This window comes from Staurois parvus, unplaced genomic scaffold (genome assembly GCF_062004578.1).
Source record: "Staurois parvus isolate SC_StPar_1 unplaced genomic scaffold, SC_StPar_1.0 ptg001066l, whole genome shotgun sequence".
In the NCBI taxonomy this organism is placed as follows: Eukaryota; Metazoa; Chordata; class Amphibia; order Anura; family Ranidae; genus Staurois; species Staurois parvus.
The window spans coordinates 4,937,669-4,957,837 of record NW_028318862.1 but is presented as its reverse complement, the minus strand read 5'-3'; the positions used below and the strand labels follow the sequence as shown (position 1 = coordinate 4,957,837).

Below are 20,169 nucleotides of genomic sequence, written 5' to 3'. Positions count from 1 at the left end.
TAAACTGCTAAACATCTTTTTTCATCAGCAGTTAGAGCCGTCTTGTGACTTCTATCAGTGTTCATTACAGCACTGGTTAAAGCTTGGAGGAGCTCTCTTTCTGCTCTAGGAGGATGCAAAACCCTGACCCTCTGTCTGGACAGTGCTGATTTGCTCCGTGCTAATCATATGCACTCACACAATAAAAAAAAACTCTAGCAATACACACCAAACTGAGCATGTGCAGAATGGCTACGGTTCAGTTTGTCTTAGAGATAAGAATTTAACGTTTGATCAACAGGAGGATCAGAGAAGACCGGATCAAACAGCCTTTTTACATAATGCAGAGGATTAACCCCTTAGGTTCCACAGTGAGTATAACAAGCATGATTTACTGCATATACAGACTGATTGTACTGTTGTGGGTTAGTAACACTTAACGCTGAACACATGGTTAAAATATATGCAAACTGTTTGGCCTGTCAAAGGATTTGTAATTTTCTTCATCCAGGCACCCACGGTAACACTGGACAGGTAGGTCAGTGACTTCACTTTTTTTTTCCAGCACAGTTAAGCAATACAGCTGAGCGATAGGATAGCCTTTGACAAAGGGGTGTGTCCCCGAAATGCGTAACCACGCCCCCTTTCCATACTCGTGTATCTCTGGTTCCGCTCTTGTTTTGAGGTTGACAGTGCGCTCCACGCTGGGTCCTGCCGAACACCCCGGTTATCACCGCTTCCAGCTCTACAGCCTCCAGCCACGTGGCCTGCATATACTTCCAGGCATCACTCTGCTCTTCCCTGCCCTGCAGAGCTCTGCTGATACCACAGGACTAGTATTGCTTTTTCTGAGTCTGTACAATGTGAGTGCAGTTTTTAACTTTTTATTGTTTCAAATCCACACTTAGATGGCAGCTCCCGCTGTTTCTTTTGTTTAGACAGCCTGCCAACTGGACAGTGAAGAAACAGCAGCACATGAAGTTCTTCTGTCAGCATGTTCCCAGTGTTGGATTTATTGCACTGTGCATTTCAGTAAAGCCATTATGATTTCCCAATTTTAAGCTGGCCATACATGGATCGAAATTTGTCTGGTTCAGCAGGGACTGGCTGAATTTTGATCCATGTATGGGCAGGCTGGTTATACACATGTCGTTCTTTTTCATAAACTTGTGTACAACCAGCTGACTGGAATTTTTTTTTTTTTTTCTTGATCTGTGCTGCTGACTATAGCCGGTGGTGCGGATGAGTGTATTCTGACAGCAGGGAATTCTCTGTCAAGAATACAAAGGTTTACCCGGAGGGATTCCCCCATCCACATTGTGTTTAGATGGGGAATTGAGTCATTTTCTTTCGTTCAACCCTCTGGTTGGATGAAAAAGAAAAAAAGAATCCTCTATGGCCTGCCTAAGTCTATGCAGGGTATTGTAGAGGTAAAGCAGCCCATAGATGAGTCTTCTTTTTTTTTTTTTTCTTCAGGCAGTGGGTTGAACAAAAAAAAAAGACTTGATTCCTACATTCAAACACTGGATGTAGATGAGGAATCCTCCCCGCTGTACTACTGTATTCTGACAGCGAAGAGACTTTCCTGCCATCAGAATACTCTGATCAGCGCTGCAGTCTATAGCCCCCAGTGCTGATCGAGTGGGGAAAAATCTGTCGAGTGGTTGTACACAAGTCATTCTGTAGATTGACTTCTGTACAACCACAGTGCCCATACATGGATCAGAATTTGGCCAGTCCCTGCTGAACCTGCAAAATTTTGATCCGTATTTGGCCAGCTTTAGTCTAAAGAAAGGATTCAGATTCATATGCCAACTGTATTTATAAAAAAAATAAATAAATAAATATTGCATAGCAAAGGACATATATATTCTAGTTCTGCACTGGGTACTCTGGGCTGCTTTCAAACTTATTTACTGGTGCAATGCAGTGCTCCTGCAGGTTACCTGCACTGAGCCATAGACTTCTGTTATTACCTGCAGGTTACCTGCACTGAGCCATAGACTTCTGTTATTACCTGCAGGTTACCTGCACTGAGCCATAGACTTCTGTTATTACCTGCAGGTTACCTGCACTGAGCCATAGACTTCTGTTATTACCTGCAGGTTACCTGCACTGAGCCATAGACTTCTGTTATTACCTGCAGGTTACCTGCACTGAGCCATAGACTTCTGTTATTACCTGCACTGAGCCATAGACTTCTTTTATTACCTGCACTGAGCCATAGACTTCTGTTATTACCTGCACTGAGCCATAGATGTCTGTTATTACCTGCAGGTTACCTGCACTGAGCCATAGACTTCTGTTATTACCTGCACTGAGCCATAGACGTCTGCTATTACCTGCACTGAGCCATAGACTTCTGTTATTACCTGCACTGAGCCATAGACTTCTTTTATTACCTGCACTGAGCCATAGATGTCTGTTATTACCTGCGGGTTACATGCACTGAGCCATAGACTTCTGTTATTACCTGCACTGAGCCATAGACTTCTGTTATTACCTGCACTGAGCCATAGACTTCTGTTATTACCTGCGAGTTACCTGCACTGAGCCATAGACTTCTGTTATTACCTGCACTGAGCCATAGACTTCTGTTATTACCTGCACTGAGCCATAGACTTCTGTTATTACCTGCGGGTTACCTGCACTGAGCCATAGACTTCTGTTATTACCTGCACTGAGCCATAGACTTTTTATTACCTGCACTGAGCCATAGATGTCTGTTATTACCTGCGGGTTACATGCACTGAGCCATAGATGTCTGTTATTACCTGCGGGTTACCTGCACTGAGCCATAGACTTCTGTTATTACCTGCACTGAGCCATAGACGTCTGTTATTACCTGCACTGAGCCATAGACTTATGTTATTACCTGCACTGAGCCATAGACTTCTTTTATTACCTGCACTGCGCCATAGATGTCTGTTATTACCTGCGGGTTACATGCACTGAGCCATAGATGTCTGTTATTACCTGCGGGTTACCTGCACTGAGCCATAGACTTTTGTTATTACCTGCACTGAGCCATAGATGTCTGTTATTACCTGCGGGTTACCTGCACTGAGCCATAGACTTCTGTTATTACCTGCACTGCGCCATAGATGTCTGTTATTACCTGCGGGTTACCTGCACTGAGCCATAGACGTCTGTTATTACCTGCGGGTTACCTGCACTGTGCCATAGACTTCTGTTATTACCTGCACTGAGCCATAGACGTCTGTTATTACCTGCACTGAGCCATAGACGTCTGTTATTACCTGCACTGAGCCATAGATGTCTGTTATTACCTGCGGGTTACATGCACTGAGCCATAGATGTCTGTTATTACCTGCACTGAGCCATAGACTTCTGTTATTACCTGCACTGAGCCATAGATGTCTGTTATTACCTGCGGGTTACCTGTATTGAGCCAAAGACTTCTGTTATTACCTGCGGGTTACCTGCACTTCATCTACAATTCCATCTATTTACTAGTGTAACTGTCAGATACAGTTACATGATTAAAAATAATACATTAATTAAAAAAAAATCTAAACATTGTATTTGCGTACATTTCTGTTATGTATTATTTTTAATAAAGTGTTGTATCTGACAGTTACACTATTAAATAGATGGCACTGTAAATGGAAACTCCAGCCTGAAGGCTTTCATTGTTATCAAATATGATACCACTTTGTCATAGGCAATATGCAGATCATTTGATCGGAAACCACTCCATCATATATTCATATATTATAAAATATTTTGGTATTATTCAGCTTATAATAGGATCAGAGCAGTCTTTTTTTATAAAGACATCACTTCACATATAAACGTTAAAAATTATTATTATGCAGTATTTATATAGCGCCAAAGGGTATGCTCAGCGCTGTACAGTAGCAAGGGGGCCAGAACATGAGACAAGACAGTAACAATACAATACACGAGGTAAAAGTCCTTTAAAAAAAAATAATTATAAATGCTTGTTAGTCATATATAAATATTTGATCGTCCATAACCTGGGCACAGTTCTACTTTTAATGTGTGTAATGATATGTGAAGGATAGCTAAAGCTTTCAGTAGATGTTTTTAATTTGCTTGGAGTTCTTCTTTAAGATTCTCCGCTCTCTTTTCTTACTTCTTTCCATCTCTTCATAGTCTCCTCGCGGCTTCCTTCCCGCTCGCATGTAAATTCACTTATCATGCTTTTTTAAGATGCCTCCCCTCCTTCTACCTGACATCTAAATTGCTTTCAGTCACTTGCTCCTTCTCCTGTTTTCCCTTAAATGAATTACTAATGACATCTAGCTCAATCATCCCCTCACTGCAGGCACTTTGAGAGTAATGTGCCCCATCCGAACCTTTTAACCTATTACTGAACGTATTTCCCAATTGAATCAGCTCCACCACAGGTGTAATAACTAATCATTTGACATACACCTGCTCTGATGTACTTAGCGCTCGGGATATGTGTTGGATGGCGGTAATTTCCTGTTTATTGCGTTGTCCGATGGATCCGTTGTGCCTACATTTGCCGCGATTAGCGTATTTAGGGAAACAAGAGATGTTAAGGCAAGGGCCGCGAGTAGGGCCGGGTCATGGTGGACCCTGGGCAGCAGTCGGATGCCAGGAGGTGTATTATAACCATTTTCTCTTCAAGGTTTCTTTGAAGTGAGCTCATCACTACTGGGCTTATACAAGAGGCAGTACACCGTTTAAAATGTCATTAATGTGCCGATTGCGTATCGTTTTACTTCTTGAAAGTTGCATCTAACTTCTGATGTGCAGAACCATATTCAGCAAGAGATCTTGTGGTTGTTACTTTCATCTACAAGCCTCTGTGCTTTGATGTTGATATACAAGTTTAGGACCAGGGAGACCATGCTTGAAATCAGGAAGTTGACCTTTCGTGGTCAGACTTCAGGTCACCCCCAACTCTTTGCCTAAAGAATCCGTATCGGGCACAGCACACAGTGGCTTTGTGGTTAGCACTTCTGCCTTGCAGCACTAGGGTCCTTGGTTAGATTCCCGACCAGGACACTGCCTGCGTGAAGTTTAAATGTTCTCCCTGTACTTGCTGTTTCCTCACACACTCCAAAGACATGCTGGTAGGTTGATTGGTTCAGGTGAGGTACCCAAGATGGCTGCTTGACCTTCTAAGCCACAGGTGTCAAACTGGCGGCCCTCCAGCTGTTGCCAAACTACAAGTCCCATGAGGCATTGCAAGATTGACAGTTACAAGCTTGACTTCCAAAGGTAGAGGCTTGATGGGACTTGTAGTTTTGCAACAGCTGGAGGGCCGCCAGTTTGGCAACCCTGGTCTAAGCATTTTGGGTTCCTGGGGAGAAAAACACTAGAAATATAAATGATAAAGTAAGAAATAAAAACAGACTCTACATTAAAGTATACTGTATATACATTTTGTTTTGGCTGGAGTAGGGAATAGATGAAACCCTTGTCATGTTATTTTTTTGTGCTCTGTGTCCCATCATTGAGGTTTCCCGCTTTATGCCCCGTTGACCTGTGTCAGTTGCCATTCTCCATGATGGATTGTGGGTAGCAGGGGCGGACTGACCATTTGGAAACTCGGGCACTACACGAGGGCCCAGGGTCAGTAGGGGGCCCCATGAGATGCCCCTGGTACCTTTTTCATAGGCTTTTTTGAGTTTGGTAGCAGGCACGGACTGACCATTTGGAAACTCGGGCACTACACGAGGGCCCGGGGTCAGTAGGGGGCCCCATGAGATGCCCCTGGTACCTTTTTCATAGGCTTTTTTGAGTTTGGTAGCAGGGGCGGACTGACCATTTGGAAACTCGGGCACTACACGAGGGCCCGGGGTCAGTAGGGGGCCCCATGAGATGCCCCTGGTACCTTTTTCATAGGCTTTTTTGAGTTTGGTAGCAGGCGTGGACTGACTTTTTTGAGTTTGGGCAAGGACACAGGGACCCCATGATTCCCTATTGCCCGTGGGCCCCATGAGTTGTCAGTCCGCCCCTGGTTTGTAGCTATAACTTATATTGTTGTGTGTTTGCTGTGTGAATAATTTCAGAAGAGGGGCCTATTCACAACGAGGATGACTTTGGTTCGAATGCTTTTCTCTTTTTCTTCCACCAGTCTACAAAGCATTTCGTTTGATCACTCCTTGAGTCCTTCAGAAAGCCATAAAACTTATTGATGGAAGGACAAGTATAGTCCACATAGGTGGCAAGTTAATAATCTTTTAACTAAAGTTAACCAGGAGAAAAGGTCAAAAGTAGAAAAAATAAAATGGAATATTTATTTTAAAAAATGCATTTATACTTGTAATACAAATGTCTCGTGTGTAAAGATTCTGACAGTGCTAACCTCTGTTTTTGCAGATTGCCACTGCGGTGAAATTTTTGCAGAACCCTCGAGTACGCCAGAGCCCCGTCGCCACCCGGAAGGACTTTTTGAAGAGGAAAGGTACAAATTGCCCCTTTTTGATCTTAGTCATTAAGTACACATTGGTTAATGTATGCACAATCTTCTTCATAGAGTGCTGTTATGGCTAGGAGTGGTGTGTGTTTACACTACAGCTCCATGGGAAGCCTAGGACCCCCTGATGGTAAATGATTCACACTTAGCAACACAGGGAAAAGGAGGTAATGAGAGACATTTGCCAGTTAGTAGTCTTTGTAAAATGTTGTAATAATGGGCCTATTAATTCACTAAACCCTTGCAGAAAAACAGTGCCCTCACTGATTGCAGCCAATTGGCATCTCTTAGAACTGCCTGATCCTTGCAGAAATGGGGTTGATGTGGGGAAGTATGAATGTTTTCTTTTTCCTGATATTCAGTGTGCATACAGATTTATAGCTGATGCGTATAACATGCTATCATCTGAGCAAGTGTGGCATAGTGTTATCTCATGGGGTATAGAAGCCATCCAGCAGACCAAAGCCAGCCTGGCAGATTGACTATTTCTTCAAAAACTATTGGTCTGGAATGTCCCATTTAAATCATTATAATAACAATGATCTCAGCATTCTGAAATCAAACAGATGAGGCCACTGTCATCTTCAGACTATAAGGAGCTTAACTTCTTTGAGGCTACTTTTATTATCTTCAATGGAACTTCTGAACCAAAGTGGCAAGGCTAAAGTGGTGGGATAGGTTAGGGAATACTGTACGTATAACATTACGACCCTCATTGATAAATGGAGATATCCGTAGATGGATTGTGACCTGGTGAGCTAGTGCCAACAGCAAAAAGTGCTGCTTTGCATTCCAGGTCTTCATGCCCACCAACAATGGTTAGCCGTGTTTCTTTTCCTGGCTGCCAAACAACCTATATAGCCAAGGCCTGGAAGAAGCCCTCAATCTCCATACCAGAAGTCAAGAACTGTAAGGGGTCCTCAAAGGTTCTCATGATAGAAAACCAATGGAGATGGGATTAATAAAAACATGTGAATCAACCCATCTTGAAGAGTATTCTTGAAGATGAAAGACTGGTTCTCCAGGTTGTGAGTTGGAATAGGTCTGGCAAGCCAAGCCTACTATTTAAAAGAAAAATATACTAAACCCAAAAATTAGTAACAGCGAGATTGTGCTGGGGGCCTGTGAGCCTTATTACCACAAAGTGAAGTATGGAATGTTCTGGGGTATATTGACTACCTTCTAAACTTTAGATTTCTTTCTCCATCACTGATCTGCTTGTGTTATAATGGAGAGCCCTTTGTATTTAGTTAAGCTCTTCTTTTTCTCTTTTACTACCTGTGTACATTTGTAGTATCAATGATGTCTTCCTAAGGAATCTACATTTCCTACCTAACTCTCATAGGCAGTTAGTAATACTATATCCCCATGATCTCCTTTCCAGTTTGTATGGCTTGGTGTGTTATCCATAGACTGTGATAGCCACACCATATGCTTTCAATTTTTGTGAAAACCTTGACGTCCTATTGGCGGTTCTCTAAGACTGCAGCTATTGCTAGATTTAGGTTCTAGGAAAGTGACTGAATAGAAAGGTTCCTGATGGTTCTCTTGGCTTCCATCAATTCCATTATCACCATCACTGTTTATTACTGACCTCAAAATAGTTATTTGAGCCTACATAGATGGTGTCTGCCCTGAACATTGTTTAACTGTCTTCTCTTCTGCCTGTCAGTCTGGAAGTGTGTTTTAAGCCCCGTATACACGATGAGAATATTTGACGAATGATCGTTTGTTGTTTTTTTGTAAGCTAGTCTCATATTCAAAGTGAAAACTTCTTGTGTGACAGAATAAATATTGGGAAGTGATATGTATTTGTATTGTATTTTTGGATAAAAACTGTGCTGATTAAACTAAAATCGCGCTGTTAAAATTTTTCGCGCTCGTCTCTTCAGATATTTTCGGAACAAAGCTGTGTACCAACGGTCAGATTATCGTACGATCGCTTAGAAAGCGGTATTTTTCATAGGATTTTCTGGTCTTGTATACTAGGCTTAAGTCTTCACTGTTGGCTGTTGCCATTGGGGCAGACTGGATTACAATGATCTGGTAACCTTATGATGACACACCTATACCTCAACAGATGTTATTCCTCAGGGCAGAAATACATACACATGGGTATACAGAGGATCCCTTTATACTTGTCACTGTCATTTATTCTACAGGGTGTCCCAAAAGTCACCATATGTGGGGAAAATGGGAAATTGTAGCTCCTTTTATATTCATAACAACATTTTACAAAAAAATTAAGAAAATATTCTCTGTACGTTGAAGGGTATCTGGATGTATGAAATATATATATATTAAAAAAACAATCCATATAAAAAAATAGTAAAAATATAATATTATAGTATAGAATATTATGAATTTTTTGTTAATTTTGGGATATCCTGAATTATCGCTCTGTATTTAGGACCCTGACTGGAGGAGGGAGGCACTGTATTGTTGGCTTGTCAGGCTCCACTTTATTGCACATTGCTCTGCTTCTATACTGGAAGCTTGCTGACAGGAGAAGCATAAGTGGACTAATGACCATATTAGTGTAGTAATGCTTCTTCCTCATACAGTCGGTAGACTGGGGTTGGTCAGTAATTAAGCTGTATTGCTTTACTGAATAGAAAAAATGTAAGGTCACCCACCAAGACTATGCTATCTGGCAGGCAAATCTGGATCACAAGGTTGGCTGAACAGAATTACAAATCACTTCACAGTTAGAACAGCACCAAGGGTTTAGCATTAAAGCTGAGCTCCAAGTCTGTATGCTAGTCTCATATCAAGCTGAGCTTGGAGCTTACAATCTAGGAGGGAGACATCCGCAATGGATTAATTAGTTTTCAATGCATTTACGAATCAATTTTTAATCCTGTCCCTGTACAGTATTTATGCCTTTTAAAGTGCACTTTATAAAGTGTTTTGAACAGATAAAACTTTTTTTTTACTTTTTTCTGACATCCGCAATGGATTAATTGGTTTTCAATGCATTTACGAATCAATTTTTAATCATGTCCCTGTACAGTATTTATGCCTTTAAAGTGCACTCTATAAAGAGTTTTGAACAGATAAAATACTATTTTTTAAAAACTTTTTTCTGACCTCCGGAACGGATTCATTGGTTTTCAATGCATTCCTATGGGAAACCGCGTTTCGGTTTATGAATTTTTCGCAATACGAAACATCTCACAGAACACATTAAATTTGTAAACCGAGGTACGCCTGTATTAACAAAAAAATCAGATCCTTTAATATCACTTTAATGTAAATAACCTGGTTTCTGGGCAGGCCCAGAGGGTCTCCACAGTCTCCTTGGCTTGTAGTGCAGTGGTTCTCAACCTGTGGGTCGTGACCCCTTTGGGGGTCGAACGTCCCTTTCACAGGGGTCCCCTAAGACCATCAGAAAACACATATTTCCGATGTGTAAAGAGCAGCTACTGTGTTGAAAGCAGCTACTGTGTTGAAAGCAGCAGTATTGGAGGTAAAAACACCACTTCATGAATTATAATTACTGGGTAAATTAATTTTATGGTTGGGGGTCACCACAACATGAGGAACTGTATGAAAGGGTCACGGCATTAGGAAGGTTGAGAACCACTGTTGTAGTGTAATGTAACGAGCATTTCAGAGGTCCAAAAATGCCTCTTTTATCATGGCTTGATTAAAAACAATGTGAATAGACTAGAACTAGACTTTTATTTCTTCCATTGTGATTGCAAGCACAGGCCTTGTCAGCAGCTGGTTTGGCAAACAAAATCCGAAACGCATTGGAACTTTGTGGATCGTCTCCCTGACTTTTATTGGAATAAAGTTGTATTTGAACCTCCTAGCAGTGGTGTGGCGCTTCAGTTTCCATTTTTGCTACGTTACAGTCACAGGCTGGTGGAAGTTCTCCAAGCGTTGTCTTAGGCTAGGATTTAGTCCTCATGCACACGGGACGTTTTTTTCAGCGGCTGTCTTGGCTTTTGACGTTTTTTTCTACAGCCAGTAAACCCCCAGCATGTTATCCTATGTGTCCATACACACAGAGACTGGAATCGTTTTTTGGCTGGAAAAAAAACCCAAGACTAGTTCACTGTAAAAATGCTCTAACGCTACAAAACATGGTAAAATGCAGCGAACCGGCGTTTTTGGACTTTTTTTGACCAAAAAAAAAAAATTTTTTTGTTAAAAAAAAAAAGTTAAACACTAAAAACCGAAAACGCTAATCGTGGCAAAATGCTAATGCAAAAATGCTAAAAAAAACCTGAAAAACTCACGTTTTTAACGTGACTTTGCACAGCTAATGTTACCAGCGTTATCAAAACGCCCCGTGTGCATGGAGCCTGAATCTACGAGTGTCGGGATTGAGAGCAAAATTGTGTGCTTTCCGTGTGCACAGAAATGCACTGCTTTTAGCAAGCCGCAGTGGTGTGATTAATTGTTAATGACACCCCCATGCATCTGCAAATGCACGTTTTCATGCATGCCAAACTGCGTGGTACCACAGCTCCATGTGGTTTGGTGTGGCTCATTTTTGGAAAACGGTCAGGGAATTATTTTCCACGTTATTTGCACTTCTTTTGAAATGAATGAGCTCCTACAGGTGATGAATGGGGATGTGCGCACACTTTGTAACACCTGCTGGTGTGAATCAAACCTTACTGCAGCAGAGAAACATCAGGCCTCCTGCCCTGCCAGACAGGGCTATGCTGCGTGGCAGGGCTGTGTAACTTTCAGAACTGGATGGACAGAAATGCAAATCTTTTGGTAAGTGTTTGGCTGTTCGATAACATCTCCTAGATTGTAAGCACCCAGGATCAGGGCCCTCCTATCCCTCTTGTTGCTGTATTGTCTCCCGTTATATTGTAAAGTGCTGAGCAAACTGTTGGCGCTATATAAATCCTGTATAATAATAATTATATATATATAAATCCTGTATTATAATAATAATAATAATATATATATATAAATCCTGTATTATAATAACAAAAAAATGTAAAAACATGAGAAAGTTGTGGGTCTCATTAAATAGTTAATCATCTTTTACTTAATTTTTTTTATTTTGGTAATAAGTATGTTAGCTTCAGTTCTGACATCGTCTGTGTTCTTCCTGTAATTAAGCACCTCTTTGTCGTGAATGGAAACCTCGAGGTTCGGTTGATCAGACCCTCATCAATTAGTGACAGTCGCCCTCACAGCCACTGGATAAATGTCATCCACTGCCGGCCGTACGATGCAGATGGAGAGAGCGAGCTGGAAAATCACCGTAAGGTCACAAAGCAGTCATGCTCGGGGTCAGGGAAAGTCTTCCTACGATTGGTCTAATTAGCGAGCAATTGATCTGACTTCACCGTGTGCTTTAATGTAAGCGTACATTGAGTGGTTCAAGTCGTAGTGTGATCTATACGGAGTATTGCTGTGGGCACATTACAGTCTTTTTTTCCTCATTAACTCTCATTTAAAGCTCATAGAGGGAAGGCAAAAAAAAGAGATAAGATAGATTTTTCTTGGCTTTCGCACCGCCATACCTATTTACGATGTAACTGTCTGATCACGTTATCTGTACAATGGGATGTGGCGGACTAGTAGAAAAATCTATGCCTTCATCATTATGGCCTTTTACGTAACACCTTGGGCTTTGTTTATTAAGCGTCAGCCAGAAATGGTCTTCATTACACAAAGCGGGCAGTCAGATTTGTTCTTTTACTATTTAAAGGGAAATTCCAGCTTCATCCTAACTAGACTTAAAACGCCCCCCCCCCCCCATCCTAACACCTGTGCTAACTGACCTGTGTAAGGCCGTATGTCTGTTTTTCATCTGTCCATTTATGGATGAAAAATGGACCCCCATGTATTTCTTTGGACTTGCGGATGTAAATGGATGAACATCTTTTTAAAATCCGTTAATGTCTGCATCTGTTAACATCCGTTTTTTTGAACGGCAGAAAACCCTATTTTTCTTCCATAATAAAACCCGGAACGGACGAAAAATGAATGTCGACGGATGTAAACGGGCCGAAAATCGGATGTAAATGGGCCGAAAATCGGATGTAAATGGGCCGAAAATCGGATGTAAATGGGCCGAAAATCGGATGTAAATGGGCCGAAAATCGGATGTAAATGGGCCGAAAATCGGATGTAAATGGGCCGAAAATCGGATGTAAATGGGCCGAAAATCGGATGTAAACGGGCCGAAAATCGGATGTAAACGGGCCGAAAATTGGATGTAAACACAGATGTAAAAAGATGAAAAACTGATGAAAAAACAGATGTAGATAGATGAAAAACTGATGAAAAAACAGATGTAGATAGATGAAAAAACTGATGTAAACTGATCCATTTTTCTTTGAAAAAAATGTGACTGAGCTGAAGAAAAAAAACGGAACACCCGTGTGAGACAACGCTTAAGAAGATGCACATCCCTATTTTTAACCAATCCGTTCACGTGATCCCTTGCGTCAGCTGCAGGGGAGAAGAGAGAACGTGCCGACAATAGCTGATTATGCCTATAATGATGACATCACCCATAGGCTTCTCATATCTCTTAGATTGTAAGCTCCCAGGATCAGGGTCCTCCTATCCCTCTTGTATTGAACTGTATCATTGCTGTATTGTCTCCCTGATATTGTAAAGTGCTGAGCAAACTGTTGGCTCTATATAAATCCTGTATAATAATAATAGGCTTCAATTGCCAATCTGTTACCGGTGCTCCCTCCTCTCCCCTGCAGCAGTACTGGCTATCGCAGGGAAGCAAGTTCATGTGACTGGAGTGGAGGGGCCTAATAAAAGGTAAGTATATAAGTATAGTTTCCTTAACATAAGTTTCAGGAGGGAGGAGGGGACAGTTTTAAAAGTAACTCGGATGAAGCTGGAATTCCTCTTTAAAGTGGTCTCAGCATCAGATCATGTTGTTTTTATGGTAAAGCAGAACTTCATTAAAAAAGTGAAGTCCTGCTGCTTCATTCCCTCCTCCCAGCCTTTAATGGAGTCATGTTGAGGGGGGTGGTCAAGTACTGATTTTTATCTGTACCCACTTCCGCAGGCCTCCACTAGGTGTAGATAATGTTCCTTGCCTTGCTTCCCTCCCCTCCCGCAGCCTCCTGGGACACTTCATATGTCCCAGGAAGTTGCAGGACCATTCACAAAGTGCCATGCAAGCTTGCACATGTGCACTGGGGCTTGACTGTGGTTTCTCAGGAAGTTACAGGCAGCTCTCATACCCAAGATGACAGTGTTGGGGACCTGCAGCTGTAAGAAGAACCGGATGCAGGAAGAAAGCGCTGGACACCAGGCACTGGTAAGTACCTAATTTTTAAAAGTCAGCACCTGCAGTATTTGTACAGTTGTGCTCAAACGTTTGCCTCCCCTTGCAGAATTGGTAATATATAGTATGTACCATTTTTAAAGCTAACATGAGTGAGTCGGCACTTTTTTTCTTTTGTAATAGTTGTCTATGAGATCCCAAATTCTTGCAGGTGGTATTCCTGCCCATTCGCTTGGCAAATTCCTCCAGGTCAAGTCTTTGGTCATCTTCCATAAACCAAACGTTTGAAATCTCCCTGATTGTATTAAAATCAGGGGACTGATGGCCACTCCAGAACCTTCACCTTTTTCTGCTGTTGCCACTGGAGGGCCTCGTGCTTAGGGTCATTGTCATGCTGGAAAGTCCAAGAGCATCCCATGTGCAGCTTTCATGCAGAAGAGTGCCTTTATTTTCTGCTATGCTGCTTTCATCTTGCCATCAGTTTTCACAAGCTTCCCTGTGCCTTTAGAGCTCACACACCCCCTAAACATCAGTGGGCCATCACCATGCTTCACAGTTAGGATGGTATTCTTGTAGCTATAGGCTTTGTTGACTCCTCTACAGACATTGCGCTTATGGTTGTGACCACAAAGCTCTATTATGTTTTCATCGATCCAGATTACAGTGTGCCAGGAGCTGTGAGGTGTGTCAAGGTGTTGCTGGGCATATTGTAATCGGGCTTTTTTGTAGCATCGTATTGTGCTCCTTGAAACAACCACAGTATCTTTTTCCAGAGCAGCCTGTATTTCTCCTGAGGTTACCTGTGGGCTTTTCTTTGTAATAATTCTGGCAGTTGTGGCTGCAGTCTTTCTTGATCTCAAGAAGAGAAGTCGGCACTCGGAACAGCATCCAAAAATGGTTGTCTTTTATGGCGAAAATATGTATAACAGCTGTAAAACAGCCAACATGTTTCGGCCACCAGGCCTTTGTGCCTAATGGCTGAAACGCGTTAATGTTTTACAGCTGTTATACAGGTTTTTTGCAATAAAGGAAAACCATTGTTGGATGCCATTCTAAGTGCTGACTTCTTCTCTTATGATTCGTGCTACCTGAGGTTTCGGCAGCCTGTAAGTCTGAGCACCGGTGGAGCTGGGATGTGAAAAGGTAGAAGTGTTTACACACCTGTATTCAATCTTTCCTGGTCTACCTGACCTTAACTTGGTATCAAGACATCCTTGGATTTTCTACTTCCTAAAAGAGCAGTACTGACTGGTACATTCAAGGCTTTGAATATCTTTTTATATCTTTTTCCATCTTTAAAAAGTTCCATTACCTTGTTATGCAGGTTTTTGACAGTTCTTTTCTGTTCCTCCTTTCTCAGTATCTAGCCTGCTCAGTGCATCCATGTCAAGGGCTAACAAACTCATCGACTATTTATACACAGGCACTATTTGCAATGTAAAAAGCCACAGATGTGGGACATTAACCTTTTAATTGCCATTTTACCTGTTTGTCACCTTGTGTGTCTGTACCAAGGCCAAGCAGTCCAGGGTATGTAAACATTTGATCAGAGCCATTTGGGTGATTTCTGTTGTTATTATGATGTAAAAAGGAGCCAAACAACTATGTGATAATAAATGGCTTCATATCATCATTATCATTAACGCTTGCATGCACACAGGAGCTGCATCATTCCTGGCACCTAGCTCCATTCTCTGCATCTTATAGATGCCGGTAAGGAGCCAGAGTGTACACTGCATGTCCCAGAGGAAGTTCTTCAGAAGTGAGGAGAAATTCCTTCATAGGCTGCATCTGCACAGGAATTTAGCCATAGTGCAAATTCCAGCAGCAGGACTCTGATTCCTGCTAAAGGGTTTGAAAGCTGGGAGTGGATATCTGCTCTGCATGACAACCTGTCATCGCAGTGTGCGGGATTTGTAGCCACAGCTATCCATGGCTGTTCACACAGGCATAGTCACATAGTCTGGCTGAAAAAAGTCAAAAGTCCATCCAGTTCAACCATAAAAAAAAAGTTATGATCCTACACCCACAGTTGATCCAGAGGAAGGCAAAAAAAACCCAGCAAAGCATGACCCAATTTGCTCCTGCAGGGAAAAAATTCCTTCCTGATCACCTGAGAGGCAATCGGATATTCCCTGGATCAACTTTACATAGAAATGTTAGTACCTTACCTGCGGTGATCGCGGCAGGGCACACACAAAGGAGCTGGTTTAGTAAAGGCAAATAGACTCTTCAAGTGCAGTTGCTCCAGAGCTTCATAAATGAGGGGAAGATCTTCTGACTTCTGTCATCCAATCACGTGCAAGCAAAAATGCTGTTTTTGTTTTTTTTTTGTTTGTGTTTGTTTTTTTGTTTTTTATTGTCCTTGCTTGTGATTGGGTATTATTTGCAAAGTGAAGCTTTACCTCATTTACTGAACTCTGGAGCAACTGCACTTGCAAAGTGTGTAGTCTATTTGCTGTTAGTAACTCAACCCAAAGTGTGTTAACCTCCCTGGCTGTATTCCCGAGTGTAGCTCGGGGTAAAATTTCAGTACCAAAAGCGGTATCCCCGAGCTACACTCAGGCTTACCATGCGGCGTTGCTCAGGGATTCCCTGCAGAGCTTACCTTGTCCTTCGCTCCCGCGATGTGTCCCCTGCAGCGTCCCCGGCCATCTCCTCTGGCCGATGCCGGCATTCGGCTTCTGTGTTCCGGTCCCTGTGACGTCGGGACGTACGGGCGCCACCGGCGGCAGGAAATTTAAAAATTTTAAAAAAATTTCATTTTTTTCCAAACAAATTTTACATAGTAAAACATTGCTGTTTCAACCCATTTCACATACATTTTGTCCCGAGTGCTTTGTCCTGCGCCCTGCCTGCATTTTTACTTTTCTTTTTGCCTGGAAACTGAGAAATGTCCATGGCGTCCAAAAAGCGTCCCTTTAGGTCAAAAGCGGTTTTAGATCAGCTAGAGAACAGCGATAGTAAATCAGAACCACTTGCAGAATTGAGTGATAATGATTTGTGGGGGAAATTCGTCATCAGACACTGAAAATGATTTTGCGACTTTGCTCAGTGATGTGCGAACTTGGCGCTCTATTTCAAATTTCAGGGTTTTTGGTTTGATTATATTATTGAATTAAATTTATTATTATTATATTATTATTTTTTATGATTATTTATTAAATTATAATTTATGATTTCGTGTTTCAAATTTTATCATACCCGGGATGTTTACTAGACTCTTGTTCGGACAGATTTCAGTGAGTTATTCCTAAAAATTACAGCCTACAATAAAAAAACTACTTATTTCCATGCAAAACAATGGTACCGCTTTCAGCACCAAAAATCTGAAATCATCATACTGCTAGGGAGGTTAAGCTGTGATCTCATAAATGAGGGGAAGATCTTCTGACTTCTGTCATCCAATCAGGTGCTAGCAAAAATGCTGTTTTTGTTTGCAAATAATACCCAATCACAAGCAAGGAAAATGAAAAAAAAACAAAGTGAAGCTTTACCTCATTTTCTGAGATCTGGAGCAAGTGCACTTGCATAGTGTGTAGTCTATTTGCCGTTAGTAAATCAACCCAAAGTGTGTTAAGCTGTGATCTCCGCAGGTATTTGTTGGCTGTCATGGATCGCTGCAGCGGCTGACAGCCTGCCATTGCAGTGCACAGGCTTAGGGGACAAAGATATCTTCTCACTGCTGTGAAGCCCAGCAGCAGGAATCAGGAGATCATTCTGTGGCTAAACACCCATACAAATAATTATTATTATACAGGATTTATATCGCGCCAACAGTTTGCTCAGCGCTTTACAAAATGAAGGCAGACATTACAGTTGCAATATTATTTGGTACAAGAAGAAACAGGGCCCTGATCCTGAGAGCTTACAATCTATACAGCCTTATACAGATGACCCCGGAAGAGGTGTCCCCATTGGAAGATTTACCATCATCTTCTGTTTTTGACAACCCTAAAATTTTAGTTTTACTATCCTTTTCCTTTGATAGCCCTGAAAATGTAGATTTTGCATCATTTTCCGCCCAGGTCACAACTACATGTAGGATGGTGAATCTCCTCAGTGAGGGGGAAACAGACAGCAACAAGGGGTTTATCACTTTCTCACTTAAACCCACAACAGTACAATCAGTCTGTATATGCAGTAAAGCATGCCAGTTATACTCACTGTGGAACCTAAGGGGTTACTCATCTGCATTGTGTAAAAAGGCTGTTTGATCCCGACTTCTCTGATCCCCCTCTTGTTCAAATGTCAACACTGATAAGACAGACTGAACCTGTTGCCACATGCACATGTTCAGTTTAGTGTGTATTGCTAGAGAAGTTTTTTTTTTTTTTCCTGGGAGAGTGCATGTGATCAGGACAGGGCCAATCAGCACTGTCCAGACAGAGGTCAGGGGTTCTGCATCCTAGAGCAGAAAGAAAACTCCTCCTACAAGCTTTAACCAATGCTTTGCTGGACACTGGTAGAAGTCACAAGACTGCTATATACTGCTGATGAGAAAAGGTATTTAGCAGTTTATATTTACTAAAATAATTGCATTTCCATGTTGCGTGTACTGTGGGAGAGCGGATATAGTGAAGGCAGGGTCCGGGGAGACCGGATATAGTGAATGCAGGGTCCGGGGAGACCGGATATAGTGAATGCAGGGTCCGGGGAGACCGAATATAGTGAATGCAGGGTCCGGGGAGAGCGGATATAGTGAATGCGGGGTCCGGGGAGAGCAGATATAGTGAATACAGGGTTCTGGGAGACCGGATATAGTGAATACAGGGTTCTGGGAGACCGGATATAGTGAATTCAGGGTCCTGGGAGACCGGATATAGTGAATGCAGGGTCCTGGGAGACCGGATATAGTGAATGCGGGGTCCGGGGAGAGCAGATATAGTGAATACAGGGTTCTGGGAGACCGAATATAGTGAATGCAGGGTCTGTGGAGAGTGGATATAGTGAATGCAGGGTCCGGGGAGACCGGATATAGTGAATGTAGGGTCCGGGGAGACCGGATATAGTGAATGCGGGGTCCGGGGAGACCGGATATAGTGAATGCGGGGTCCGGGGAGACCAGATATAGTGAATGCAGGGTCTTTGGAGAGCGGATATAGTGAATGCAGGGTCCGGGGAGTGGATATTGTGAATGAAGGGTCCAGGAAGACCGGATATAGTGAATGCAGGGTCCGTGGAGAGCGGATATAGTGAATGCAGGGTCCGGAGAGCGGATATAGTGAATGCAGGGTCCAGGGAGAGCGGATATAATGAATGCAGGGTCCAGGGAGAGCGGATATAATGAATGCAGGGTCCGTGGAGAGCGGATATAGTGAATGCAGGGTCCGGGGAGACCTGATATAGTGAATGCGGGGTCCGGGGAGACCTGATATAGTGAATGCGGGGTCAGTGGAGACCGGATATAGTGAATGCGGGGTCCAGGGAGACCGGATATAGTGAATGCAGGGTCCGGGGAGACCTGATATAGTGAATGCAGGGGCCAGTGGAGACCGGATATAGTGAATTCGGGGTCCGGGGAGAGCGGATATAGTGAATGCGGGGTCCGGGGAGAGCGGATATAGTGAATGCGGGGTCCGGGGAGACCAGATATAGTGAATGCAGGGTCCGGGGAGACCAGATATAGTGAATGCAGGGTCCGGGGTTTAGGAACGCTTTAATAGCTGCAAAAAAAGTTTTGGCTGTACACTTGAAAGGTTATTAATTGCTATTTGGTTTTGTTTTTATTTTGTATGTTGTTTGTTTGTTTTTTTTTTTACTTTATTAGTCCTCTAATAATTTCAAGTAAAATTGAAGGTCAATATTTTTTAAAGGAACAAGCCAAGTAAAGGGTATATTTGGGGTGTTGAAAGCCACAAAAAAAAGCTGTTGTTTTCGTAATGTCTATTGTGGGATGTTACCGTGGTAACGTTATAGACTTCCAACGTCTCTGGAGAGTCATCCATTTTGTATCTCCCCTCCCTTCATACTTAATATTTCAGCTGCTCATAAAAAGCACCAGAAAGGGCAAGAGGAAATTATTTAAATTAAATAGAAAAAATGGTGATTAGTGCGGGTTACTGGTTTAACCCTTTTTTGTCACTGACGAGGTTTGTGGTTCTTTTCTGGGGACATCTGTCTTGGTGTAAGGTGGCCTGAGAGTTAAAAGAACGGCTGTTTTGTAGAGGAGGACTTGATTAAATAAGAATTGTTTACTGGTTATTCAATATTTTATATAAAGGGATTACTATTGATATTATTTCAAGTCTTTGACTGCAGTTGCAACTCTCATAGAAAGATGAAATTGGCCGTATTGTGTTCACAGTACGAGAATACAAAGGAAACTGATGAACTTTGGTTCAGAGGTAAAGGGGCAATGCAATAAATTGAAACCTGTTTCAGTTGCCGGCTGACACCAGCAGACTGGGTGGCCCGGTGGCTTTATTTATCTCAGAGACTAAAGGTTCAAGATGTCTCCAATGAATCTAAGAAAATCTGTCACTTTACCCTGAACCTTTTTTTTTTTTTTTAAGCC

General features: G+C 42.3%; 1 protein-coding gene across 1 annotated transcript in view; it reads left to right on the top strand.

Annotated features, from left to right (window-relative positions):
• The first annotated feature begins 605 nt into the window (after positions 1–605).
• The window catches only part of PEX14 (peroxisomal biogenesis factor 14), a 116,462-nt gene continuing 96,898 nt past the window's right edge, over positions 606–20,169 (top strand). Inside the window, exons 1-2 of the mRNA XM_089658383.1 lie at positions 606–842; positions 6,322–6,406. Of these exons, the coding sequence (XP_089514509.1) occupies positions 606–842; positions 6,322–6,406 (322 nt within the window). The remainder of the gene's footprint in view (positions 843–6,321; positions 6,407–20,169) is intronic.